The sequence below is a fragment of the Rhineura floridana genome, chromosome 1 (genome assembly GCF_030035675.1).
Source record: "Rhineura floridana isolate rRhiFlo1 chromosome 1, rRhiFlo1.hap2, whole genome shotgun sequence".
NCBI lineage: Eukaryota > Metazoa > Chordata > Lepidosauria > Squamata > Rhineuridae > Rhineura > Rhineura floridana.
In genome coordinates, this window is record NC_084480.1 from 109958120 (window position 1) to 109984398 (window position 26279).

At 42.2% G+C, this 26279-nt stretch overlaps 1 protein-coding gene across 2 annotated transcripts; it reads right to left on the reverse strand.

The window, feature by feature from the left end:
* Positions 1–6466: 6466 nt before the first annotated feature.
* On the reverse strand, positions 6467–19607 carry AK3 (adenylate kinase 3). Of its 2 annotated transcripts, none has more exons than XM_061629291.1 (5): positions 19215–19604; positions 12729–12848; positions 10430–10602; positions 9623–9741; positions 6467–6897 (listed from the first exon to the last, which is right to left on the reverse strand). In XM_061629291.1, exons 1-5 carry the CDS (start codon positions 19360–19362, stop codon positions 6774–6776), a joined length of 684 nt encoding a protein of 227 aa, XP_061485275.1. In that variant the 5' UTR covers positions 19363–19604; the 3' UTR covers positions 6467–6773. The 2 variants fall into 2 exon arrangements, with proteins under 2 accessions (XP_061485275.1, XP_061485285.1); XM_061629301.1 differs by lacking the exon at positions 6467–6897 and adding an exon at positions 6904–7007 and having other exon boundaries at positions 19215–19607.
* Between the last annotated feature and the right edge of the window lie 6672 nt (positions 19608–26279).

Sequence of the window (26279 nt, forward strand, 5' to 3'; positions counted from 1 at the left end):
GCTAGAATTTACTATGTGCTGCCTGTAGGACATAGATCAGTGCAAAAGACAAAAACAGGTGGTGGGCCTGGGTAATACTATAGCATGATGTCCTCCCATTTGGGCAATGGAAATCCGCTTGCACAACAAGAAGAAATGGAACTTCTGGTTTCTATCCTCCTTTCCTGCAGCCCTCCCATCTGCTGTGGAGGGTTTCCAGCCTTCTGGTACAGATTTGGGAAGAGAGCACACCGGGAGCTGCAGGAAGAGAGAAGAAATCCCGTTGCACAAATGAATGCCTGCTTGCATAACACTGAATCTCACCCTATGGCTATAACTGATCATATTGGCAATTCTACAAAAATCCTATTTAAACTCCTACATAATAGGAAAGGAATAAAAATAAGATTCAGGCAGATTTGCACAACTTATTTTTATAGTTGAATTTGGAGTTGTGTGGCTCTGATATTTTTATGATTGGGTGGGAAAGGGGGGGCTGGGGCTCACAGAATGAAAGCAGTAGGAACAGCAAAATAATGAATGCAATGAGAGCTTGAAGTGAAGCATCACTTAACTTTTTCTATAATCATGAGTTCAACAAAAAATGTTTTTAAGTGAGACACATTGTGAAACCATCTGATAGCCATTAGGCTCTCTTAGAGGCCATCTTTTATTTTCTTCAATCCCATAGCTTCGATGTCTTTTTCTAGGCACCCTGCATTGTGATGTTTTCCAGATCAGTGGAGCTGCAAAAATGTCCAGATGAGCTGCTGTGGTTGTGAGTAAAGGCAGGAGTTCCTCTTACTTCAGTCTGCATAGTGTAGTCTGCCTAACTGAGAACATAGTGTACTCCCAGCAGAGAATTGGAGCAAACAGGTGCCTGTAGAAGAAGCTCCAAATGATCCAAGCAAATGACAAAAAGGAAACCTCTAGCCAAACTAGTCTGAGAACACATTCTTACCAAACTTGACTATAACTGGGCCTTATGAAGCAAAACCTGATCCCTTGTCCCTTTCTAAAAGACAGCTTCATTGGTGTGTAGGCTCATTCCACCTGGAATCCTCTCTAGGTTGAATAGTTTCTCGAGATGTCCCAAAAGGGCTCTTAGATGGGAAAACATTTTGGCTATCAATGAGATGCTAAAGCACTAGAAACCAGGAGGATGCCTCAAATGATTAACAGATGTCAGACAAAAATATTAATATATTTTTCTAGTTCTGCTTTTAAACCTGTGAGGTTCTTTGCTCTCCAGCTGATGTAGAGACACCATTTCAGAATGTGACATCCCTTGATCATTGAATTCATCATCCTGGTTTCTAGCATGATACGTTAAATGCTATAGAGCTGAGGCACCGTTTCCTAGTATTGAATGGGAACTGTAGCTTCCCCTTGTTCACTGTATAAAGATGAGGCTTTGCCAAATAACTTCTCTGGCCAGGAAGTCAAAATTGTCATTTTGCTATAAGAACATCTGAGGATGGCTATAAAAGCTAAAGTTATGTAATTTTACCTTGACCAAGTCTTTGCGCAGGGTTGTTCCCATTTCTCCTGTGGAAGCCTCACTGACTGCAATTTTCTCAGCAACTCAACACTTGTAAATCCTAGGTATGCATTCTTGGAAGTAGGTTCCATTGAAGACCACTTCCAGCTAAACATTTATTTATCTGACTATAGGATGTGTTAGTTTTTTGAATGAGATTGCAAAGGAGAAGGAAAAAAGATTACAAATGGGGTGGGGAAAATATATGACCAACTGCAAGGCTTTTGTGGAATTTCTGATTAAATCCATAGGTAATAGGTTTGAAACAGGCTGGCATCCAACTTACACACCCTGTCAGCCCAAGGATTTGCCCTTGTACAAAAGGATTTGCCCCCACATCCTTCTTGAATGCTCCAGAGAGTTGGTGGAACCCTTAGAACCGATTTAGGGGGGGTGGAAGAGTAGGGGGAAGAAGTCTTGTTGCTGAAGTGGAAATCTTTGTGCTAGTAGGTCCTTGATTTCGTGCCATGTTGGATACAGCAGAGAGATTTTCTGTAAATTGCATTTCACGTGAAAATGATTAGAATTGGTCCAGTGCTTCAAGCATGTGGATTAGTAAGCAAGATTTGCAAATTCCAGTTTCCTGGAATTTCTAGTGCCGTTGTAGTTCCAAGTGTCAAATGGGATAGGATGTTTTGGAGAAATGTGTTGGTTTGTGTAACATAATTCTAAACTTGGATGGTCGCCGAAATAAAGTTTTCACACATGTGCCTAGGATTGTTGCCTTTGGTCCGTTTCATACATTATGTATAGGCAAATAGCTGTAGAAATCATGGCTTCTTGACAAGTGTAGAGGCACAATAAGGCTTGCAAACACATTTCTGTTGCAATGAAGCTTTAAACAGGCACATACCTACAAACAAAATATGTGAGATGGCCCTTAATCACGTTATATCAGCAGTACTGTGGCCTTCTCCCAACATTAGAGAATCAGTAGAAAAGATCAGGCCAAGTTAGATGTGACAGGGCACCCACATGCATTTTATTTACACATAAAGTGGGTGGGGTCTCATTTTTACATGAAATGGTGGATGATGTGTGATGGGAGCTAAGCCCTGCATGACTTCACTGTGCCGTTGCTTGAAGCAATGATCTGTTCAGTTTGGCTCACTTTGAGGATGGGATTTGGAACTGTGTTTAGAAGGGAACTTGCTCACAGCAAGATAAGTGGGGGGAAGGGGGATGGTTTGACTTCTCCCTGCCTCATTCCAGGTAAATGAAAATAAAATGCATATTTGGCCCCATTGCTAGTTCTCTCACAATACTATTGAGTCAGGGTTTGTAAATACTTTAGAGTTTCAGTGGCAAAGGGGGGGGTAAAAATCCTCAAGTAAAAGGGTTAGTGTGTATGAAAGGGGGAGTAAATCCTGCAATAAAGCCATCTCTATAGGAAGAGAAACTGGCACAGGGTAGGGTCTGCATTATTTTATCTGGCTACTATATATATATTTGTTAATCCCTTAACCTTTAAAATAATGAAATATGCAATATGTTTTCTGTGTGGTGGTTAATCCTTATTTTTCTTAGCGCACTTCTCAATGTTTGAGGTTGCTCATGCTATAGTTGCTTTCTATGTTTTGTTTTCTTACGAATACTTTTTTTACAGTGACTAGGTCAGATTCTCAAACTGATCCAGGAGCTGTTTAGTTTGTACAACAGTCTATAATATCTGTACTTGGCCATGGACTTGATTTATTTTTTTTCTGACAATGGAGATGGAGGCTGCTTTGACCAGACACATACCTTTGTAAGTCAGAATTTTCATCACTTGCTGCCCTCAAATAAAGAAGTAGGATGAACACTGAACCTGACCCTGAGGCTAAAGCTGACGTACTTTTCACCCAATTTACTTTATTCACAAGTAAACAGGCAGATCCCTCCTATTAGAAAGGTAAGAAGACTATGATTATTAAAATGACTGACTTTTATGCTTTCATTTGTAGAAACAAGCTTTATTAAGTGGTACACCAAAACCTCCAACTCTTTTCAAGTGGTCCACGGAGGAAAAGTTTGACAAACCTTCGTGTAGCCTAACCTTAGCAGGACAGCCTGGCTTTGTAACTTCTTTAAAGAAGTAGATACTTTTAAAGCCTTAAGAAGAGGATAATATGACAAAACTTTTGCTTCACACTTTGAAATAACTTGTATACTGTCCCATCTGAGTTTTGAAAATGAAATATAACTTGCTGTTAATAAAAATGTACTTTTGTTCTAATGCATGTTTGATTTGATGACAAACCTTTGAGCTGTATTGGGAGAGCTAGCTTCTGTTCAGATCCATCAGGTAGCAAGTTAAACTTGCTCTCCCATTTCAGGATACTAATGAAATCACAGTGGTTCAGCATCCCCCTGGGCTTTTAGTACAGGGATGGGGAACCTTTTCCAACCCAAGGGGCCACATTCCCTCATAAGGAACCTTCTGGGGGCCACATGCCAGTGGTGGGTGAGGTGAATCGGAAAAGTGGGTGGAGCAATTAATGTGATCTTTGTACAGTAGGGGTACATTCAAGCCATACAAATGTTTTTACCTGGCACATCCCTCCACCCAGGCAAGCAAGAAATATAGTTCAAGAGCACACCGCAGCCAGGAAAAAAGCACTCGCAGTGGGTGGGGAGCCAACAAATTACCTATACCCAATTAAGACTGTATGGCCTAGAAAGGCATTCCCCCCAGCTTTGGAGGGGGGGCAGGTCTCTTGCCCTTAACCCTCACTTTTCTTCCTACTTCCTATCATATCTCTTCCTGCGACCTCCCCCCATAAAAAAACCCCTTACTTCTTCCTCCTGTACTTCACCCCTTTTTCCAACCTCCTCTTGCATTAACACGCTTTGAGGAGCCAGGAGGCAGCCTTAGTCGAAGACCTCAAGACACAGTGTAGTCTCGCAAAATCCTTTTGCCCAGAGTCTGAGAGGGGGAGGAGAGCAGGAAGAGGACTCGGTTTCTCTGTGGCGAGAGCTTTGCTGGCTGAGACAAAGGACAAGACTATGTCCCCTCCCTGTTCCATGTACCGGAGCCAACCAGACTGGCAACTGAATCTGTAATGCTAGCACCAGGACAGTGTCATCCACTGAAGAACAGCTGACTAGCTGGGGGGGGTAGAGAGTAGGCTGAATGACACACACAACCTTGCCACCATCCAGCTACTCACCACTTGCTCTTTCAGGAGCCTTTCCCAAAAGTGTGTGGACCTAGTGGAAGATGACAACTAGGCCAGCAACAAGTATTCATCAGTGCAGCTGGCTCAGGTTGATGGGAATAGGGAGTTCAAGCTGCTGACCTCTGCTACTGCGTAGGGCTGGCCCTGGGGACCTGCTCTCCATTACAACATGTCCCCCTGATATGAGGGATGTGTACATGTTCAACCCATACTGGAGCTAGTCTCGAAGGGCAGCAGATTCTGGCTCCCTGCTATCTGCAAAGTTAGAGATTCTTCGCCCACCATTACTAGTCCTCTGCATAACTGTGGACTTAAAAATGCAAGACAGGATAATGCAACAGTGAGCTTAATTGTGTGATGCAAGCAGCAAGGGTTGCAGAAATATGAATGACTCTGCTAGCTGAGTGCCTTATGGAATGATGGGTCCCAAGAAGGATAAGATACACCAAATCCTTGCCTCCCTCAGAAGGTTGTGAAGCAGTTCTCATTTATTAGTTGTCTCCATCTGAAAATATTTGAATTTACAAAATGTTTTTCCAGATATAAATGTTTTGGCCTGTGTCATACTTCCACAATGCAATGAAAAGCATTGTGTGTGTGTGTTACATGCACTAGAGAACAGCACAAGCACACTATTGCAGCTATCCTGTAGTTGTGATACGATTCAGTGTGCAAACAAAACTGAAAAGTAATTTGAAGCAGAATGGCAGGGAATGCATAGATGCTGCACTCTGCCTCATGAAGATAAAACAAAATTTACGTTCACTTCAGAGATGTATTACAAGTTAACACGGTAAGACTGCTACATTCTTACCATAAAGGTTTTGTGCCATTATGGAGTGCTTAGCACCAGACAAGTCCAGGCTCCTGAGTAGAAATATTGTAAGAAATGCTCTTTGTTCGGGACTCTTAAACACTTTTGACTGGTATGCCACCTGTGACCATGCCTGGATGGAGATAGGTTAGCCAGTTACCCTTGCTCTGATAATCTCTTGCAATGCATTGAACATGGAAACTGCAGCTGGCTCAAAATAGGAATGCAAGAATGCCACTAGTTTACCAGCTGTGCTGGCTCCCTGTCCATTTCTGTGCCCATTTCAACTGTTAAAACGGGCACCCTGAAAAATCACTCTCTCCCTGCCTATTTCTACTTGAACCTTAAGATCCTCTTTGGAGGCTCTGCTCTGGGTATCCCCACCACGTGAAGCAAAGCAGGTGGCTACCAAGAAGAGGATCTTTTCAGTGCTATCACCCTAACTATGGAATTACCCCCTCAGACAAATTGCCAGGCAAGCCCCTCTAGCATATTTTCAGCACCACATGAAGATCTTTCTGCACCTATGCTTTTAAATTGCATAGTTAAACTAACCTTGGGCTTAGCAGGGTTTTAGTCAAGCTGTTAGCTGTTTATGCTGTCTCCATTACAAGGGTTGGTTTTGCTGTTTTTTAATGTATTGTTGATTTTAATTAGTGTACAGAATATTTTTATTTTGTTTGTAAGCAACTCAGGGAATATTTACTGCTGGGTGGCTGTATAAAAAACTATAAATAAATAAATCTTGTACGGAGGTTGTCAAAAAAATAATTTCAAGATTACTCATTCCTGGCAGCCACGTGCCCCATCACTGTAGTAGAAAGTACAGAACAGACTGGCCTAATGTTTCTACTGAAATCTTTTGTATGAATGCCAATAGACATACATTGTGTACAACTGCATCCTCCATACAGTATTGGCATTTCAAATCAGTACCTGGTTGTTCTTTGACAAATCATTGGTTCTTCACCTGTATTTTGTTAAAAATCAGTTTAATATTAAATTGTTTTTTATAAAATTCAGGTCCATCTAATACAAAATTAGCACTTTTAAAATCACCCTACCACACAACAGAAAATACTACGTAGATTAGGGCACAGAGTTGAAGTGTGGCCATTTCAGAGATTTTAAGTCAGCTATTAATCATTATAGCACACTTAATTTATAAAAAACCCAGCCCACCAACGTCTCCATGATTTCACTACTGTTTAGAAAATATATTTCTAGAAGCTTAGCCATAGCCAATAGCTTCTACCTTCTCAATACAGCAACAGATCCTCCTTTAGCTGTGAGTAGAAGCTTCCTTCTGGCTCATGTCGGGCAGCTTGGTTTGAAGGAAAGTGTGAATGTGGGGCCAGATTTTGTTGGTCTCTGTTCCAGAGAAAGATTCCAACACTCCCTTCCGGCTACAGAGGAGATGAGAGATAGGTTAGTCATGTTTCCCTATTGACCATTCTTTCACATCTTTGAGGGAGTCATTCTGCTGCCCTATCCCCTTTCCAATCTAAGATCCGAACTGGAAAAAACAAAAACAGGATTCCATGATTTGTAGAAGTTGATGTATGTGTTTTGCATAATTAACACATTTCTTTAGAAATCATGCTCAGCTTTGCTTTTCATTTCTGTGTATCTCGCACATTTTCAAACCTACTGTTGCATTCATACAGGATTCAAGCTTGCTTTTTTTAAAAAGAAAAGATAGAAGCAAAAATCTTTACACTGAATTCTGTCTCTCTACTCTAGATTTGGGACACAATAATAAAATGCATACAGCCCTGCTACTGATGGTAATATGAGAACAAGACAGGATGCAATGCCTTTTTAAGGAGTAGATGACCAAAAGAAGATTGGCTCAGCCATGAATTAAGTGCAAAACCCCCTCCACTGCAACAAATACAGAGAGGGGAGAAGCCTTTGAGCCTCCCTCCGCTAACATCTTAATTTACTTTATTTACACAGGACAATCTGTAAGCAACTTTATTGTAAAGTTTTAATACAAACAAAATGGTTAAAAACAATCAACATTTCACAACAGATCAACACATAAAGCTTAGAATACCATCCTCCGGGCAGGGGTGAGGGAGAGGAATTTATCCGCAAGCCTAAGTGATGCTATCATAAAGCCTTGAAATGGCTGGGCAAAGAGGAAAGTCTTAACCTGACATGACAACTATGTCAGTGTCAGCTTGGCTATACTCTGGAGACAATTACGCAAGGGGCGAGGACACAAAAATGGTCCTCTCCTTTGTTGCCACTTTCCAAGCCTCTCTGAGGGGGCATCTAGAGAAGAGCCTCAGAGAAAAGGGTATGGGTAGACTCAGGCTCAGAGAGGCTTTCTGCAAGATACTGCAATCCTGACCTATATAGGGCTTTATAGGTTAATAGCAGCACTTCAAATTAGGCCCAGAAACATACAGGCAGCCAGCACAGTTGTGCCAAGACAGGGGTTAGGTGGTCAGACTGTTTGCTTCCTATCAGCAGTCTGGCTGTGATGTTCTGCACCAGCTGCAATTTCTGAATAGTCTTCAAATGCAGCACCACATACAGCAAATTGCAGTAATCCAACCTAGAGGTTACCAGAGCATAGATCACTGAAGCCAAGTGATTTAGCCACCGTCTCGGGAAAAATCTCAAAGGCTCAAGCATATAATGGCCAACATGGGCGCTCAGGTGCTTAGAAGGAGTTGCCATTACTTTAGAGTAGGTATGAGGAACCTCTGGCCTCCAGATGTTGCTGAACTACAACTCCCATCATCCCTGGCCATTGGTTATGCTTGCTGGGGCTCATGGGTGGTGTAACATCTGGAGGGCCAACGGTTCCCCACATCTGCTCTAGAGCAAGCCGCTTTTATGAAGCACAGCAAGGGGCCAGTCTATCCTATTTGCCTAGTCATGCTTTGGCTGCCATAAAATGAACGTCTGAGCTGCTGGAGCTCAAGTCTATCCAAAGGAGGGGGCTGCCTGACAAATAAGAATTGTCTTCTGCGTGTAACATGTCCCTGGTTCTACAAGAGAGTGAAGAGTCAGAGAGGTACATGTTCCACAGGTCTAGCTTCTCCAACCACAGTTCTGCAGTGAGAGGAAGCAGAGCATCATCACTTTCAGATTTATCTTTGTGGAGACAGGCCTCTTGCCTTTTATCCACCCTACAGGCGCTCATCTTTAAACTAGGGAAATACAAATCAAAGAAAAAGGGAGCATGGATATATATGCCACAGGCTGAGGAAAGGCAGCAAAGAGGAAAGCAAAGTGTTCCCTGTTCTTGCCAGTATTGAACCAGAAGCCTCTACTTGGAAAGCCGATAGGCACTTACAAAGAATGGATTATTTATTTATTTATTTTATTAACTTTATTTATAACCCGCCGTTTTTCCAGATTGGAACTCACGGCGGCTTCCAGATAAAAAAGATACAATTAAAACCTACCAAAGTTAAAAGCATATAATACATAAGTAAATAAATATAGACAGATATAATTAAAAATGAACTCTAATTTAAAATAGCATTAAACTGTTTCTGATAATTAAAAACTATACTCATAAAATCAGAATAATTAAAAAATTATTATGTCACCAATGACATGAATGCCCAAGAACTTGGAGTTGTTGACAGAGTGTGATAGTAGTAGGTGGAGCTCAGTGTCATTTCTAATTACTTAAACCAAAGTTGGAGAACCTGCAGCCCTCCAGGTGCTGTTGGACTCCAGCTCCCATCATCCTTGACCATTAGTCATGGTGGCCGGGACTGATGGGAGTTGGACTCCAACATCTTCTTGGAGGCCACAGGTTTCCCATTCCTGGCAGAGCTAGGAGGCAGGGCTTGGACATAGATGACCAGAATTCAAAAGTAAATGTTCAGCCAGAAACATGCCATGTAACTCCAGGCAAAACCTTCTCAACTACACCTAGACTACAAAAGACAAATTCAGATGTTTCAACAGAAGTGACAAGAACACTCTTGTACAGGGACAGAATGTGCCATTTCTCCCTTTGCACAAGTTCCAGAAGCGCAGGGAGAGAAGCAAAGTCAGTCATGCCTCCAGTTTGTCCACTTCTATAGAACATCTAAAGTAAGCTCTGATCTGCTGTGAGGATTCTAAAGAGAAAAGGGTGAGAGAGAAACAGGAACTTACCGGTAATACTCCAGGACAGGTTTGGTTTCCATTTCATAAGATTTCAGCCTCTTCATAACAGTTTCTGGTTTGTCATCATCTCTTTGAACAAGAGGGTCTCCAGTAATATCATCACGGCCCTGATTATGGTAAAGGGCAAGACTCGGGCACAATACAATGTCACTTTGGCCACAGCTGCACTATACATTTAAAGCACTATCATACCACTTTAAACAGTCAAGACTTCCTCCAAAGAATCCTGAGAACTGTAGTTTGTTAAAGGTGCTGAGAGTTGTTAGGAGACCCCTATTCCCATCACAGAGCTACAGCTCCCAGATTTCTCCAAAGAAGGAGGATTTGATGGTAAACCACTCTGGGATGTCTGGTAGAAGTAATGCTTGGATTTTATATTGCACCAGGATATTTATTTTATAGCACACTGTTCTTCAACCTTAGGTCTCCAGATGTTATTTGACTACAGCTCCCATCATCCTTGGCCATTAGCTAAGATGGCTGGAATTGATGGGAGTTGTAGTCCAACATCATCTGGGGATCCAAGGTTGAAGAACATTGTTTATAGCAGATTGATAAAGGCACTTACTTACACAATGAGCAATTTTTAGTAATACCTAAATATCACTCTATGTTCCCAAATATTACAAATGCACTTAGCAATTCTTCATCTACAGTCTCTCACTCCCAACAGAAGCATCTCAGTTTCAACCATTACCAGCTAATGAGAAACAGGAAGAAAAAAACTGTTGGGATAGTAAATAAATAATAATAAGTAAATAGTAAGTAAATAAATAATAAATAAATATTACTTACAGGGACCTTGGGAGGATTGAATTCAAGGTTGTAGACCCTGCCACTAGCAGGATGAATCCAGCGTGCAGTCAAGCGTTGTCTGATAGTCTCAAAAGGCACATCCAAGTCAATCACAGTGTCTATTGGACATGCTTTATCCAGGTCTTCAGCCTGTGGAACTGTCCTGGGGAAACCTGTGAAAAGACATAATGCCCTTGTAAAAACCTAGAAGTATAGAAATGTGAATTCTTAAAGACATGCGCTAACACCCACTGCTTTCCTCCCGTTGCTTTGCTTCCTTGCTTGAGTAATCAGGAGAATTAGCTCTGCCCAAATAGTGTACCCATTTCACAGAAGTGGAGCAGCTAGATCTTGGGCATTTACTTAAGGGGAGAGTGGTCTTGCTGTGTATCATGGAGTTGGACGGTATGGTATTATGACTGTTTCCAGTGTTGCAATTCTGTTACCAGATCAAAGCCTGCAAGGCAGAGTAGATGACACACCAAACTGAACAACATTCTATTGTAGTTTAGTTAGAAACTGAACTAGGCCTGATGTCAGACCCAGGCTGGTCAGAAAATCCTTCTGGTGCAAGAGGACAGTCCCATTTTCAATTTGTTCTGGGTGAATTACACTTGTTATGAAGAGGGTACTCATTTTAGCCCTTAAAGCAGGAGTGGGGAACTTTCTTCAGCCACAGAGCCACATTCTCTCATGGGTGCCCTTTTAAGGGCCATATGCCATTGGATGCTGCCAGAGGCAAAAGGTGGGCAGAGCAACAGATGCGACTCTTGCCTTTGCACAGTAAGCTGCATTTAAGCGGTTTCTACGAACACCTCTCCATCCAGGCAAGCAAGAGGCATGATCATTGTTCAAGGATACTTTCCAGCCAGGCTAAAGCACTTGAGGAGTGGGTGGAGCAGCGCTAAGGAGGGGCCTGCGATGGGGAGAGCCTTGAGGGCTGCATAAAGAGAACTGTATTTGGCCCCAGGTCCTGGGTTCCCCCGACCGCCTTCAAAGGTCTACACAGCCTGGGACCCCGATATCTTAAAGGCCACCTTGCCTTACATGAGCCCACTCAAAAGCTGGAGTCAAGATAATTTAAATGTTATTGGATTTTGAAAGAGAGGCTATTCTTCTGTAAAGTTGGAACAGACAACAGTGTGTACAAACCTCCCCAGAGCTTTGAAGAAACAGAAATGCTGCTGCTTAAGATGATACCTGAAGCAGAGCTTCATTGATTGATCCAAGGTTCCTTGTTCTAAGTTTATAAAGATTGGGGATGATCCCCAGGATCTTAGTTTTTAAACAAAAACAGATAGTACTTTTTAAAAATAATGCTAAAGGACACATCCCAAGCAACAGGATTCATTTCATTATTTATCTATTTAGCTTTAAAATATCTGTAGTCTGTCCTTCACCCAAAGGTCCATTGGCATCACATTAAACATTAAACCCATATTTAGCAATAAATAAAACAAGAGGAAATCAACAACATCATAAAATTCAGTGTCACAGATAAAAGCAGGCAGCATAAAGCAAAAAAAAAAAATCTAAAGTAACCATGCATTTCATCTCTCCCTGAAGCCTGCGCGCTTTCATCATAAAAATCTTTTTTTCAGGAAGTTGTGAAGGCCCGGATTTGGGCTGACCTACAAGATTCCAGAGAGGGAGAAAACCTTCTCAGAAGATTTATCCGCTTGTCCTTTCTGTATGGGATGTATTGAATGCACTGTCAAGAGGCCCCTTTTGGTCGGTCAGACCCATCTTTTCCCCCATACAATGCCTGGTGACAATGCCATACCATCATGTTGCAGCATTCCTCCACCAATCACATGGCAGCTGTGGGCTTTAGCAGCCTCATTTCCCCACAAGTATGTGATAGTTGCACTGTCAAGTGCACCACGGTGGCTTTGCTTTAGGAATGAACAACAGCAACAACAACGGCAGCCCTTGGACCACTTTGTAAAATAGTAATGCAATTGCCCCAAATCTGAGAGTTAGGACACTCCCTTATACCAAGGCAGACTATTGGTCCACCTAGCTCAGTATTGTCTTCATTGACTGGCAACTGAGTTCATTTTAACACTTGCAAATATTACAGCAACGGCTCTCCAAGATTTCCCAGCTCTACCTGGAGATGCCAGAGATTGAACTTGGGACCTTCTGCATGCAAAGCAGATGCTCTACCACTGAGCTATGGCCCTTCCCCAAAGTTCTGCTTCTTCCCATAGATATTCCAGAATTTCTGTCCCCACCATCATTTCTGTTCAGGCAAGGATGAGAGCTTTGCACAGAGATGCTACTATCAGATTCTCACCATCCAGCAACACGTGATTCTGCTCTAGCGTTTTCAGCTCATTTAGCATCAGCTGCGTCATAATGTCATCGGGAATCAGTCGCCCTTGATCAATATACGACTTAGCAAGGATGCCGATTTCTGTGGAAGCAAAAACAAAAAAAAAGCCTCAGAACCTTACATGGAACTAAACAACTTGCATGCACTTGTTTCCGAATTTCCTGTTTTTTATTAAAAACATTCCTGTCTTGTAGAGAAATACCAGGGAAAACAAGTGACTTTAAGAGTGTCAGGGCTTTGTTATAGGGCTAGGTCAGAGCATCACGCATTGTACATTCAGCAGGAAATCAGGAGCAGAGCAATCGAGTACAGGCTCCAAAAACCTCCTCTTGCAGAAGTCAAGGTTATACACATTGTGTTCAAAATAATTAGCCCACAGTCTAATTAATTCTTCCACATGTTCAGTCTTTGGAAGAGGGATTTATACTAAACACTGTTGAGTTAAGGTAGTGTTGTGTGTGTACTGCCTTCAAGTCGATTCTGACTTATGGTGACCCTATGAATAGGGTTTTCATGAGGCTGAGAGGCAGTGACTGGCCCAAGGTCACCCAGTGAGCTTCATGGCTGTGTGGGGATCCGAACCCTGGTCTCCCAGGACGTAGTCCAACACCTTAACCACTAAGCTACACTGGCTCTCTAAGGTAGCATACTCTGACATTTTTAAAGCCCAATCACATGGAAGGGTCTGTAATGGAAAGGGAAGTAAAAGAACCTTTTTACTCCTTTCCTTCCATGACTGCCTCTCATGGGGAGGGGCAGGATTTTGAGGAGTATCAATTACGCATCTCTCAACAAAATCTCCCATCTCCCAAACTCCTCAAATCCAACATCTAGTCCTACAGTCTCAACAGCCTCCTCACTCCACTTTCTACCTTGCTTTCTATGTCCACAGTGTTCTCCCGGTACTTTCTTAACAAGGTTACTCTATCTGGCTAGTTGCTCCTTCAGCAGATCTGCCAGCTCTTCTTTTCTTAACCATTTTTGGTATTTACACCTTTATTCCAAAATGTTAACTTAAGAGCAGGTCCCACTGAGTTCAATTGCAAGCAAGCAGGCTTAAGCCTGTGGTCTTAGGAACTTACCTGCATTCAGTATGTTATTCCCTCCACCACCTGGCCAATAACAAATTCTATTTAAAAAAACAAACCACTTCTTGGGCTCTTTCTTCAAGATCTGCCTCCAGCTGATTACCTCTACCACCTGCAATACCTTTTCCTCAGTTATTTCTCTGACAGCTTAGCTATAGGAGTAAATATGTCCCTTTCTCTCCTTTTTGCTTATCTCTTATAACTAAAAGCTTTGCATTTTGACTGCACTTACACTGCAATCCTACACACAACTCCTTTTTAGCTGATAGTTTTACTTGTCCATTTCTCTTACGTTGATGGATTTTGGATATATCAATTTTATCTATCGGTATCCTACATAAATGCTAGAATTTTAGTAGGAAATTTTGATTAAGCAGTATATCTGCTTTTTATTGTTTTTATATATTGTATTAGATTATATATTGTATATATTCCAATTGCAATGGCTTGTGGCTAATGCAAATAAAGGATCTGATTTGACCTGAAATCCTACATATGTCTACTCGGAAGACAGCCCCATTGTTTTCAATGGGCCTTACTCTCAGGTGAGTGTATATAGGATTGCAGCCTGATTTCCACACTTCCAGAGCACTCTCCATTAATCTCTCTCCTCCCATCTATTATACCAAACAGGAAACTCTGTCCATAGTTCTCTCCCAAAGTTCTTTCACTGTACATTTTCCAGATCCTATTGGCTGCATAGCTGTACACCTATTTAGAAGTATTCCCTTGAACTCAGTAGGGCTCAACTTCCAAACACATCTGCATAGGCCTAAGATGCAAAGAAGGCCTTTCATTTTGTTTTCCTACACATTGCTCAAACGCTACATAAAAAAGCCCATGTCTTTAGCAAACTGCCCATCATAATGTCTCTGCCTTATTTCATTGTCTTTGCTTCCCCCTCCATCCATGGTGCACTTTTAACTTCATCCCATTTCAGCTATAAACCCATAAACTGGTTGCCTTCACCCAGTCTATAAAAGGCAAAGGACATCAGGAGCAGTGAGGAAAGAGTATCAGCATGGTCAGGCATGTCAACCTTTTAAGTATCAATATATGTAAATGTTTAACTTTCATGAACTTGTGACTGTAGCAAATGTAAACTCAAAATAGCTAGATGCCTCAGATTCAACATTACATGAGATGAAAAGAACTACAATGACACTAATCTTATTTGCATGCAAAGTTAAGACAAACTACGGCTTACTGTGAAGGACGTTAGTGTTTTTCCCAAACCTGGGGAAGTAGTTTGTTTCCCCCAAACAGATCATGAGTGGTAAACCAAGATCAAGCCTTAGTTACAACTTGTGGTTTGTTTGGAGCAGGACAAACCATGACCTTGAGTTTGGATGCAATGCTAAGCCAAACCATGACTTAGCTCCTAGTAGCACGGTGGCAGCAGGAGTGGAGAAAGAGCACAGCAACCATGATTTTCTTTCTGTACACCATTAAGCTTGCTTGTTTGCAAACCAGACCAATGAGTATCTTTATGTACAAGTTACGAAGTGCTAGCTCCTTTTGCTTTCCTTCTCTCTTTAACCATTTTAAGAGTTTCTTCAGTCATCCATTGAGGTCTTTCTCTCTTTTTAACTAGAGGTATTGTCTTTTTGCATTCTTCCCTGATCATGTCCCTGACTTCAGTCCATAGTTCTTCTATATATATATATATATATATATATATATATATATATATATATATATATATATATATATATATATATATATATATATATATATATATATATATATATATATATATATATGACTTCAGGTAAATGATATCAGAAATGTTGTTGTAAAATCAAGAAAGAATGAAGAGTATGCCTGAATCTTAAAAGGCAGCTTCCGTGTCACAATAGTCTAAGATCTTGTCAAGGCCACCCCCTGTTTTAGTAAGGTCTAAAATCCTAAAAATGAGGATAAGAGCCTAATAAGTAGCCTGTCTTTCCTCTTTATTCCTATCCACCCATCAAGCCCCATTATCATCTGCTAGACCTTCAATTCCCTACAGAGGTTTACATATTCCTCTTTGAATATAACAAATGCCATATGCTTTGTTGTTGATATGAGACCAAATTCAAATAAATGCAACTTCTGTCTCAGAGTTAACAAGGAATGTGTAACTGTCACGTGGAAAAGGATCACTGTCATCTAAGTTACAGTGATGTAGACGTTTTCTAGCAAACCTTGTCATCTCTCCACACCATTAGTATCCAAATCTGAAGGCCGAAAGGCCCAAAAGGCTCACCTGGCCCTACAAAGGCCACTTGTAATATAATAATAATAGAATTAACTACCTCAACCTAATATATTCCTGGGCCTAGCAGGAAGTCAGAAGCCTAACCAGCTCTGCACCCCCCAAAGCAGCCACCATGTAATAAAATTAATAGAATAAAGTGCCTTGAACTTAATATAGGCCCTAGTCATGCAAAGGCCATAAGCCTAACCAAAGAACCCTGCACAATGGCCAAGAGAGGCTGCCAATGTGTCAACCACATCCTTCACCGTCTTGCGCCCCCTACCCAGCCTTGGCAACAAAAAGAGGGGGGAAATAGGGCCTGTTGAGGCTCGAAAGGCTTGTGCAGCCTCCTCTCCCATAATTCGTTCTAAGCCTGCAGCCCACTGCTGTTGGGAAGATTTGAACCCTGATCTCCCGGGTCGCAGTCCCAACCTCAACCACTACACCAAAACCTATCCCAGGCGTATGGGTAGGGTGATTTAAAAATGCCCAAAGGCCTGCATTTTATGAGGGGACCTTTCACACACACCCCATTTCCTTTCTTGGGTGGCATTATTGCTTTAAATCCACCCTGACATAATTATAATTATGAATATTATTGTTATTAATAACAATATTATACCCAATGACTGTATGTGTGATTCCCTTATTCCCAGTCATTGGCTTATAATTATAATTATGAATATAATTATATAATAATAATTATTAGAAATGCTGTGTGGTGAAATTAACCTATTGCAGTTCTTAGCTCACAACAATAAATACACAAACAGTATCAGTGTCAAACAATGCAATACCAATATTATTATTAAACTATTATAAGACACTGTTTAATGTATAAAACCCCTAATCATAAGCCATGCAGCACCTATAATTTATTTATATTCAATAGAATCTAATTGTGTAATTCAGATTACAATTGTGTTGCCAGCCGTGTGTGTGTGTGTGCCAGCCACGTTTGGCTGAGTAGGCCCCTTTAACAAGGCCCACTCCAGCCGCAGCCGCTTCTCCAGGCACGCGACCACCCTGCCTGCAGCCCACACCCCTAATGGGGAAATAAGGAGGCCAAAATTGGCCTGCAAAAGGCTCCTTGCACCGCAAAAAAACGCTGTTCTGCAGCTCCGTCTTCAAGCTGCTCTGTCCCTTGCCATCCATGTCATGTGAGCAAAGAGGGGGTAGGAAGGGGCGGCTGGGCTTAAATAGGCCCTTAAGCCCCGCCCCCTCACGCTGCACGTCGCGCGTGCGTAATAGACGCGACGCGCGACTTTGCCCTTACAGAAGATGGAGGCAGCAGCTTCGCCTCCGACTGCAACTAGGCCCCACTCATCAGTTACACGGTGAGTGAGGCTTCATTTATGTACAAGTTAAGAAGTGCTAGCTCCTTTTGCTTTCCTTCTCTCTTTAACCATTTTAAGAGTTTCTTCAGTCATCCATTGAGGTCTTTCTCTCTTTTTAACTAGAGGTATTGTCTTTTTGCATTCTTCCCTGATAATGTCCCTGACTTCAGTCCATAGTTCTTCTGGTTCTCTGTCAACTAAGTTTAAAGCCTCAAAACGGTTCCTTATTTGATCTTTATACTCTTCTGGGATGTTATTTAAATTGTATTTTGGCATTATGTGTGCTTTGTTGTTCTTCTTTAGCTTTACTCTGATTTTCGATATGATCAGTTCATGATCTGTACCGCAGTCTGCTCCTGGTCTTGTTTTTGCTATACTAAGGGTGAAATGACACATGGTGCAATTCAAAAATCACCTGAGGGCTATTTTTCATGCTACACAGAATTATGGTATTTCCAATGCAGATTATAAACTCTTCTCAGCACTTTAGCACTAGCTAAGCGTAATGCTTTCACATGGAAACAGTTACTGGAGTCATGAGTTCAAGTCCTGCAATGGGGGTTGGGGTTGGGCTTTATAATAAGGGGGGGAATCTAGCAACACTTACTAGTCAGAATGGACAAATGGAACTTCAGAAGCAGCATATTTTTGAATGCCATACATCTATGGCAACTAACAAGGTCTGCTGCCTTCACACTTTTCCAGAGGCACTTGACTGACTGATATTGGAAACAGACTGCTGGACTAGATTCATATTCATATGCCCCTTTTTTCTGGACCCTCAAATAGACAAAGATCTTAAAACAATTCACTTTAAAAGCACAAAGATTAAGTACAAAGCCAACAATAGCTCAGAAACAGTATTCCATTTCAATTTACAAAAGAAATAATAAAGAGCTCCCAGATCTCAGGCCTTAGCAAAACAGGTACATTTTATTAGCTGCCAACAGAACTTATCAGATGATGCCTACTAGACTACTTCAGAAAGGGCTATTCTGACATTCTCAGCATGCTTCCAGCACTAAACTGATGCATTAAACCAATGAGGCAAGCATGCCACACATCCAAAATGTTACATATAGTGCTACTCTAAAGAGGATTCTAGATATGTTCCATCCAGCAACGACACCAGAAAAAATTTTCGGGGGGGGGGGATGCACAGAAAGGCAAAGTATATTTCTAGGTGAGCAAAATATACTAGGTAGGGGGCACTTGCCCCCTGTATAGTTTAAACTCAGACCTATCTGTAAGTTTGCAGCATGGAATAGCAGAGGGTGGCAGAAGAATGTGACTGACTATGCCACAGCCAAGCCCCCAAAGAAATGCCATGAACTTCTACTCCTGTGCAACAAGGCTGGCCGCTCATTTGTTAAGCAGTAGTGATAGAGCTGCTCTAATGAGCCAAAAGACCAGAGGACAGTGGCATACGCAACAGACCCTTACAGGGAGTTGATGCATTCAGGATCTCATATCTCTACCAGCAGTTACTACCAGGAAGGAACAGCATAAAGATGTCCCCAACGTACATCACAACAATAATATGTGGGGGGATACATCTGTTGAATTGCTGTCTGTTGTTCATTTGTTTAAGACACTGGAGGCACCCTTCTAGGTGAAAAAAATAACAACACAATTTCTAATTTTGCCTTCCCTCCTCCAGGGAAATTCACTGGATGCCAGCTGTTTGCAGCCTCTGGAAGGGAAGGATTCACGGAGCATTGTTTGTAGAAATTATACCTTCTAGGTAGCCACCACCCAGCACCAACGCACTAAGGGTTCCTACCAGTTCTCTTGTTCATATTGTCCCGCAAAATATCACCGCTGGAGAGATGTTTCAGAGCGAAGTGCTTGACGATGCGGGAGGACACGGTGCCTTTTCCAGAGCCGGGAGGGCCCATGATTAAGGCCCGTAGCAGTTGCGCCCGAACCATTTCGGAACCTTTTTGTGGAGCGAGAAAAGCAGAATCTAGGCGTCTGATCGGCTTTCACCTGCCGAGACTCAGTAGCGGCTATTGATACCCTTGAGGCATTTCCTTTGGAACTCGGTCGCGCAACACACACCGCTATTACACACACCCACACCCAGAGTATTACAGTCAGCACAAACAGCAACAATCTGCAAAGCGCGGAAATGGATGGACAGCTTCGACGTAGATGTAGCTCTGCATCGACTCCTCCCCCTCTTTTAGCCCAGCCTAGCCCAGCCCAACCTCCTTTCCCACTCCAAAAGCAGTAGTATCTATTGCAAGCAACCTTGTGAATCTGAATTCCTGCCTAGTAAAGCAGGAGACAATGCAGATGCTCAGCCATGAATCTGACAAGATTGAGGACTTCAGACACAGAGATCAAGAGGAGAGCGGCCAGACATTTTGACCTTTTAATTTGATTTGATGGATTTTACAAAGACAAGTTCCTAGTTGTCACAAGGAGTGGAAAACTTAAGATTTAAATTGTATGATACTCTTGGAGGATGGAACAGCTGCAGCAACGTTTTTCAGGGCTGCCTACGTGTGTGTGGGGGGGGAATGAGAGATTTTACACTCTTATATGCAAATATGAGGGACTTAAATCAGAGCTGCCCACTGCAGCACTAACTTGGTTAGTATGCTAGCAGTTTCAAATATGGCCGCACTATGTCCCCCAAAGAATCATGGGAACTGTAGTTTATTAAGGGTATTGGCAACTATAGCTCGATGAGAGCTAAACTACAGTTTCCAGGATTGAGGGGGGAGGGGAGGGAAATAACCAAAAATGTGAAGGTGGCTGGAGAGTTTTGTCTGTTTTACAGTTTTATCTGTTTTACAGTTGCCCCACTTGGAGGTGGCTTGTTATGCAAGGGAAAATATTTTATTTATCCTCTTCTCTGTCCACCAGAAGTGCAGTGGGAAATTCAGAAGAGCAGGGTTCCTTCATGATAATCACAGCCATGCTCCTCCCTCTTTTTTTGTTGCTGGTTTGAGAATGTGATTCTTGTTAATACGTTCTTCCACAACAGAATTAATTCCCTAGGAGCCAAAAAGCACAAAGAGGAGAGTGTTATCTACTGGAAAAAATATCTCAGTGGCTAAGAGAAGAGAAGGAAAGCAAAAGCAAAAGGAGATAGAAACACAGTGAGAACCCTAAATACAACAATACAGCGACTAGTATGTAGGGACAAAGAGAACTATTACAATAGTTACTGTATAGAAATAGAAGAGGACAACAAAAAGGGAAGAACAAGAGCCCTATTCCAAAATAATAGAGAAATGAAAGGGAAATTTAAACCAAGAGTAGGGATGTTGAATAATCAACTGGGGAACACACTGACTGATTGAGATGAAATAAAAGGAAGATGGAAGCAATACACTGAAGAACTCTATAAAAGAGATGCCAGGATGACAGATTCATTCATGGGGGAATCATATGATGAAGAACCAGAAATTTTAGAATGTGAGGTGAAAGCTGCTCTTAAAATACTTGGAAAAACAAATCACCAGGAACAGATGGCATACCAATAGAGTTGTTACAAGCTACTGAGACTGAATCTGTCCAAATTTTGACAAATATTGGTCAAGAAATATGGAAAACTAAACAATGTTCCACAGACTGGAAGCGTTCCATATACATCCCAATTCCAAAGAAAGGGGATCCCAGGGAATGCAGTAATTATCAAACTATTGCCTTAATATCCCATGCAAGTAAAGTAATGCTCAAGATTCTACAACAAAGGCTCTTACCATATATGGAGCGAGAAATGCCAGAGGTCCAAGCTGGATTTAGAAAGGGAAGAGGCACCAGAGATCATATCGCAAACATACGTTGGACAATGGAACGGAGCAGGGAATTTCAGAAGAAAATCACCCTGTGCTTTATAGATTACAGCAAAGCCTTTGACTGTGTAGATCATGGAAAACTGGAATGCTTTAAAAGAAATGGGGGTGCCACAGCATCTGATTGTTCTGATGCGCAACCTATACTCTGGACAAGAGGCTACTGTAAGGACAGAATATGGAGAAACCAATTGGTTCCCCATTGGAAAGGGTGCGAGACAGGGGTATATTTTGTCACCCTATTTGTTTAATCTATATGCAGAACATATAATACGGAAAGCAGGATTGGACCAAGATGAAGGAGGTGTGAAAATTGGAGGGAGAAATATCAATAATTTAAGATATGCAGACGATACCATACTACTAGCAGAAACCAGTAATGATTTGAAATGAATTATGAAAGTTAAAGAGGAAAGCACAAAAGCAGGATTACAGCTGAACGTCAAAAAGACTAAAGTAATGACAACAGAAGATTTATGTAGCTTTAAAGTTGACAATGAGGACACTGAACTTGTCAAAGATTATCAATATCTCAGCACAGTCATTAACCAAAATGGGGACAATAGTCAAGAAATCAGAAGAAAGCTAGGACTGGGGAGGGCAGCTATGAGAGAACCAGAAGAGGTCCTCAAATGCAATGATGTATCACTGAACACTAAAGTCAGGATCATTCAGACCATGGTATTCCCAATCTCTATGTATGGATGTTTAAGTTGGACAGTGACAAAAATGGATAAGAGAAAAATCAACTCATTTGAAATGTGGTGTTGGAGGAGAGCTTTGCAGATACCATGGACCACGAAAAAGACAAATAACTGGGTGTTAGAACAAATTAAACCAGAACTATCACTTGAAACTAAAATGATAAAACTGAGGTTATCGTACTTTGGACACATCATGAGAAGACATGATTCACTTGAAAAGACCATAATGCTGGGGAAAACAGAAGGGATTAGAAAAAGAGGAAGGCCAAACAAGAGATGGATTGATTCCATAAAGGAAGCCACAGACCTGAACTTACAAGATCTGAACAGGGTGGTTCATGACAGATGCTACTGGAGGTCACTGATTCATAGGGTTGCCATAAGTCGTAATCGACTTGAAGGCACATAACAATAACAGTAGCTAACTCACCTCCCTTCACTCTTATTGGCTCCAAACAGCAGGAAAGGACAAGGAAATATGTTAGAGGACTCTTCTGAGTGGCTAATGCACTTCTCTTTCATGCTCATTGGCTCATAGGTTGCCGGAGACAGAGACACTCTGCTGGGACCCTGCTCCCAAAATAGTAAAGGGTCTAAGACCTCTTGAGATCCTGGACAATTACACGACTGCTGGCCACAACAGCAGCTATAAGCAGGGAAAGTGTACAAGGTGCTTTCTTTCCTCTCTGATCAGTTAGGTGGATTTCAGGATACTTCCCCTGACAGAGAAGAGGAGGGGGAACCTTACACTGCTTTAGGCTAGGGCACTTGATGTGAGGGGCAATGGGTTCACTGTTACCTGAGTGAACAATGTCCCGAGGAAACCATTACAGGAAGCTGCCTTTTACTAGGTCAAATCTATAGCCCAATGTTGCCTGCTCTGATGTACAGCAGGTCTTCAGGGTCCCAGGCAGAGATGTCTTTCCTGTGACCTCTTACCTGACCCCCATCTGAAGTGGTTCAGCTCTGCCGTTGAGCTATGGTCACATTTTTATTGTTTATTGAGTTCAGTGGGATTTACTCCCATGCAATCATGCTTAGGATAGGTAAAACTGACTGGGGGGGAGGAGGGAGGGCTGGAGTGGGCAGGGGAGGAGGAAGAGGGGAGGGGAGGAAGAAGAGAGAGGAGAGGCGAAGGAGGGGAAAGGCAGGTCTGATTGTTTGCATGCTTATTGAGTTCAGTGGGATTTACTCCTATGCAGTCATGGTTAGGATAGATAAAAATGGCCATGGGGGAGAAGGAGGGGGAAGGGGCGGATTAGAGAGGGGCAAAGGAAGGGGGAGGGGAGGGCAGGTTTGATCATTTGCATGCTTATAGAGTTCAGTGATAGTTACTGCTGTGCAATCATGCTTAAGTTAAGTAAAACTGACCATGGGGGGGAGGAGGAAGGGACTGGAGCAGGAGGGGGAGGGAGAGGCAAAGGAAGGGGGAGGGAAGGGGCAAGAGGGAAGGGATAGGAGAGAGGAGAAGGGAGGGTGGGTTTGATCATTTGCATACTTTTTGAGTTCAGTGGGATTTATTTCTGTTTGAAAATGGAAATGGACTGCCTTCAAGTTGATACCGACTTATGGTGAGCCTATGAATAGGGTTTTCATGGTAAACGGTATTCAGAGGTGGTTTTACCATTGCCTTCCTCTGAGGCTGAGAGGCAGTGACTGGCCCAAGGTCACCCAGTGAGCTTCATGGCTGTGTGCGGATTCAAACCTTGGTCTCCCAGGTCGTAGTCCAGCACTGACCTGGGGGAGGGGCAGGGAGGGGAGAAGTAGGGGGAAGGGAGGAGATTGGGTGGGTGGGCACTGGGCAGAGGGGAAGCCCCTTTCCTTTCATTGCTTTTCAGCATTTTATTCTACAGCAGGCACATGTACCCTCCCATCCAAATTTAAACCAAAGCTGCCCCTGGCCACATCCACACCAGGCCTTTATTTCACTTTGGACAGCCACGGCTTCTCTCAAATAATCCTGGGAAGTGTAGTTAGTGAAGGATGCTGAGAGTTACTAGGAGATGCCCTGTTCCCCTCACAGACTTCAATCAGAGCAGCTGACTGTTAAACCACTCTGGCTACTGGAGCTCTGTCAGTGGAATAGGAGTCTCCTTTCAGCACCCTTCACAAACTACACTTCCCAGGATTCTCTGGGGGAAGCCATGACTGTCTCATGTGAAATCCAAGTCTGGCGTGGATGTGGCCCCCTGATTAGCCAAGCCAAGCAGCTGTGAGTCTGGCTTTTAGAACACTGACAGTTGGTTCTTAGGGAGCATGCCTGACATTATCATTTGAGTTCAAGCCAAGATTTCTTAAATTAATTAAAATTCAGCCAGGCATTTTTTTAACTTTTAAACTGCAGAAGATGAAGGTCAGAGTATGGGGCAAGGTCAGTATCAGGATTACAGGTACTCTCTGAACATGGCTGTTTTTTAATTAATTTCAACAGAAACTCTTGACAGAAAAAAGTCCAAAAGGGCTCTGGGGTTTTTCCCCTCTCTTTTTTAGACTTTGAACTCTCGATTCTCTCTGACTGTTTTGTGTATCACCATGAAAATTGACAGGGTTGTTAAGCAAGCATTTCTGAATTCAGGACTATACGTTTTGTAATGTTTTGTTTTCAAATGAGCTTATGGGAAGCATCAGAACAGGAAGGGGGGTATTTTCAATTTAACATTGCAGAATGTGAAAAATCCACGCTGGCTATACCATACAGCTACTCTTGTGGCTGTATAATTAAGTGGTCCACCAAGACTCTCAGCAATTTTTAAGTGGTCTGTGGGAGGAAAAGTTGGAGAACCACTGGGTAGGAATTGGCTTCCACAATATGTAGTGATGGTGGTCACCAACTCAAATGACTTTATGTGGAGATTAGCCAAATTCAGGAGAATAAGGAGTATTGGTGACTATGTGATTAGGTATTACCTTCAGTACCAGAGGCAAAGCACCGTGCCTCTGAGCACCAGTTGCTAGAGGGCACAAAAAGGGAGTACCATTGCACCCAGGTCTTGCTTGTTGGTTTCCTACCGACCACTGTGAGAACAGGATACTTCACTAGCTAGGCCTTTGGCCTGAGACAGTGGGACTCTTACGTTCTTATATTCCTCTTCTGATCTGTGGGGAACGTAAGCATTTAGCGTATAGGAGAAGGCTAAAGATGAAGTTTCTCTCCCCTCTGCACCCAGTATAAGACTTCTGGGACATTTTGGGGGGAGGGGGAATTGAAATTCAGAGACTATGAGGAAAAGATACCAAAATTATAACCTGCCAACACTGAAACTGTAGCTCCACATTCCAAGGAGCATTTATTTACTTTCATCTATTTATTTTAAATTAGCACACCTGCTTTGATTTCTATTTAGGCTTTTGTGGAATGAGCTCTCTAGATGTAAGAAGCCCAAAGCAATTGTCTCTTCTGGATGTCATCCACAAACCAGTTAATCCAGAGTAGTCCAATTAAAGCCAAAGAGATTACTTAACTGGAGTAAATACTTTCTGGAATGCTGCCTGTACCATCGTGTCTGCCAGATTACCTTGCAACAGTGCATAGTTGTTACTGCAGTGTTAGCAACTGATTAGATTCAGAAACTGGCAGCATCCATGTCAGGTTTCTATTTTGGACAATGTCTCTGACCAGGGATGTAACGAACTCAGCAAGTTATGCAACTTCTCAGTGTATCTCTACTAATCCATCATAGTCACTATTCCCCCTTTCATCCAATAAATTATTTTAACACACACACCAAATGCTCCAACAATCTCTCACACCAATCTACCGCAAATGCAGATATTGTTCCCCCGAGTCACTGCATTTTTGTTTTTTCATTGTTCTGCCCTCTTAGTTTATAATTTTTATGTAATGAAAAAAATAGTATTGGTCTTTAAGAACATAAAAGAGCCTTGCTGAATCAGCACAAAGGCCCATCTAGTCCTGTATCCTGTTATAACAGCGGCCAGCCAGAGGCCACATGGGAAACCCACAACAAACAGGTCCTTCTTGAGTACAATAGCACTCTCCCTACTTGTGATCCCCAACACCTGGTATTCAGAGGCAAACCACTTCTGATAGTGGTGTTTGAAAAATGTCTAACGGGAGGGGAGAGATAGATTATTCATTACATAATATCTGACTTTTTTGAAAAAGAAAGAAGTTCCTTTTCTCAAATAGCATTCCCAGTAATATATATTATATTAAAAGAGTGAATCTCAAAACCTGATGCATGGAGCAGGTGCTACTACCTCATAGCCCAAACAATTCCCTATGGAACTTCACACCTGGTATGACAGAAAACTCATGTTATCATTGATGTGCATGGTGTTGCTACATAATTCATATATCTGAAAAAAAGATTA

Coding starts and splice junctions, on each gene's coding strand:
- AK3 (XM_061629291.1), bottom strand. CDS start 19,362: ATGGTTCGGGCGCAACTGCTACGGGCCTTAATCATGGGCCCTCCCGGC. Junction 10,603..12,728: donor GAATCACGTGTTGCTGGATG/GTGAGAATCTGA, acceptor GTCTTTTCACAG/GTTTCCCCAGGACAGTTCCA. Junction 9,742..10,429: donor TCAATCCTCCCAAGGTCCCT/GTAAGTAATATT, acceptor TACCATAATCAG/GGCCGTGATGATATTACTGG.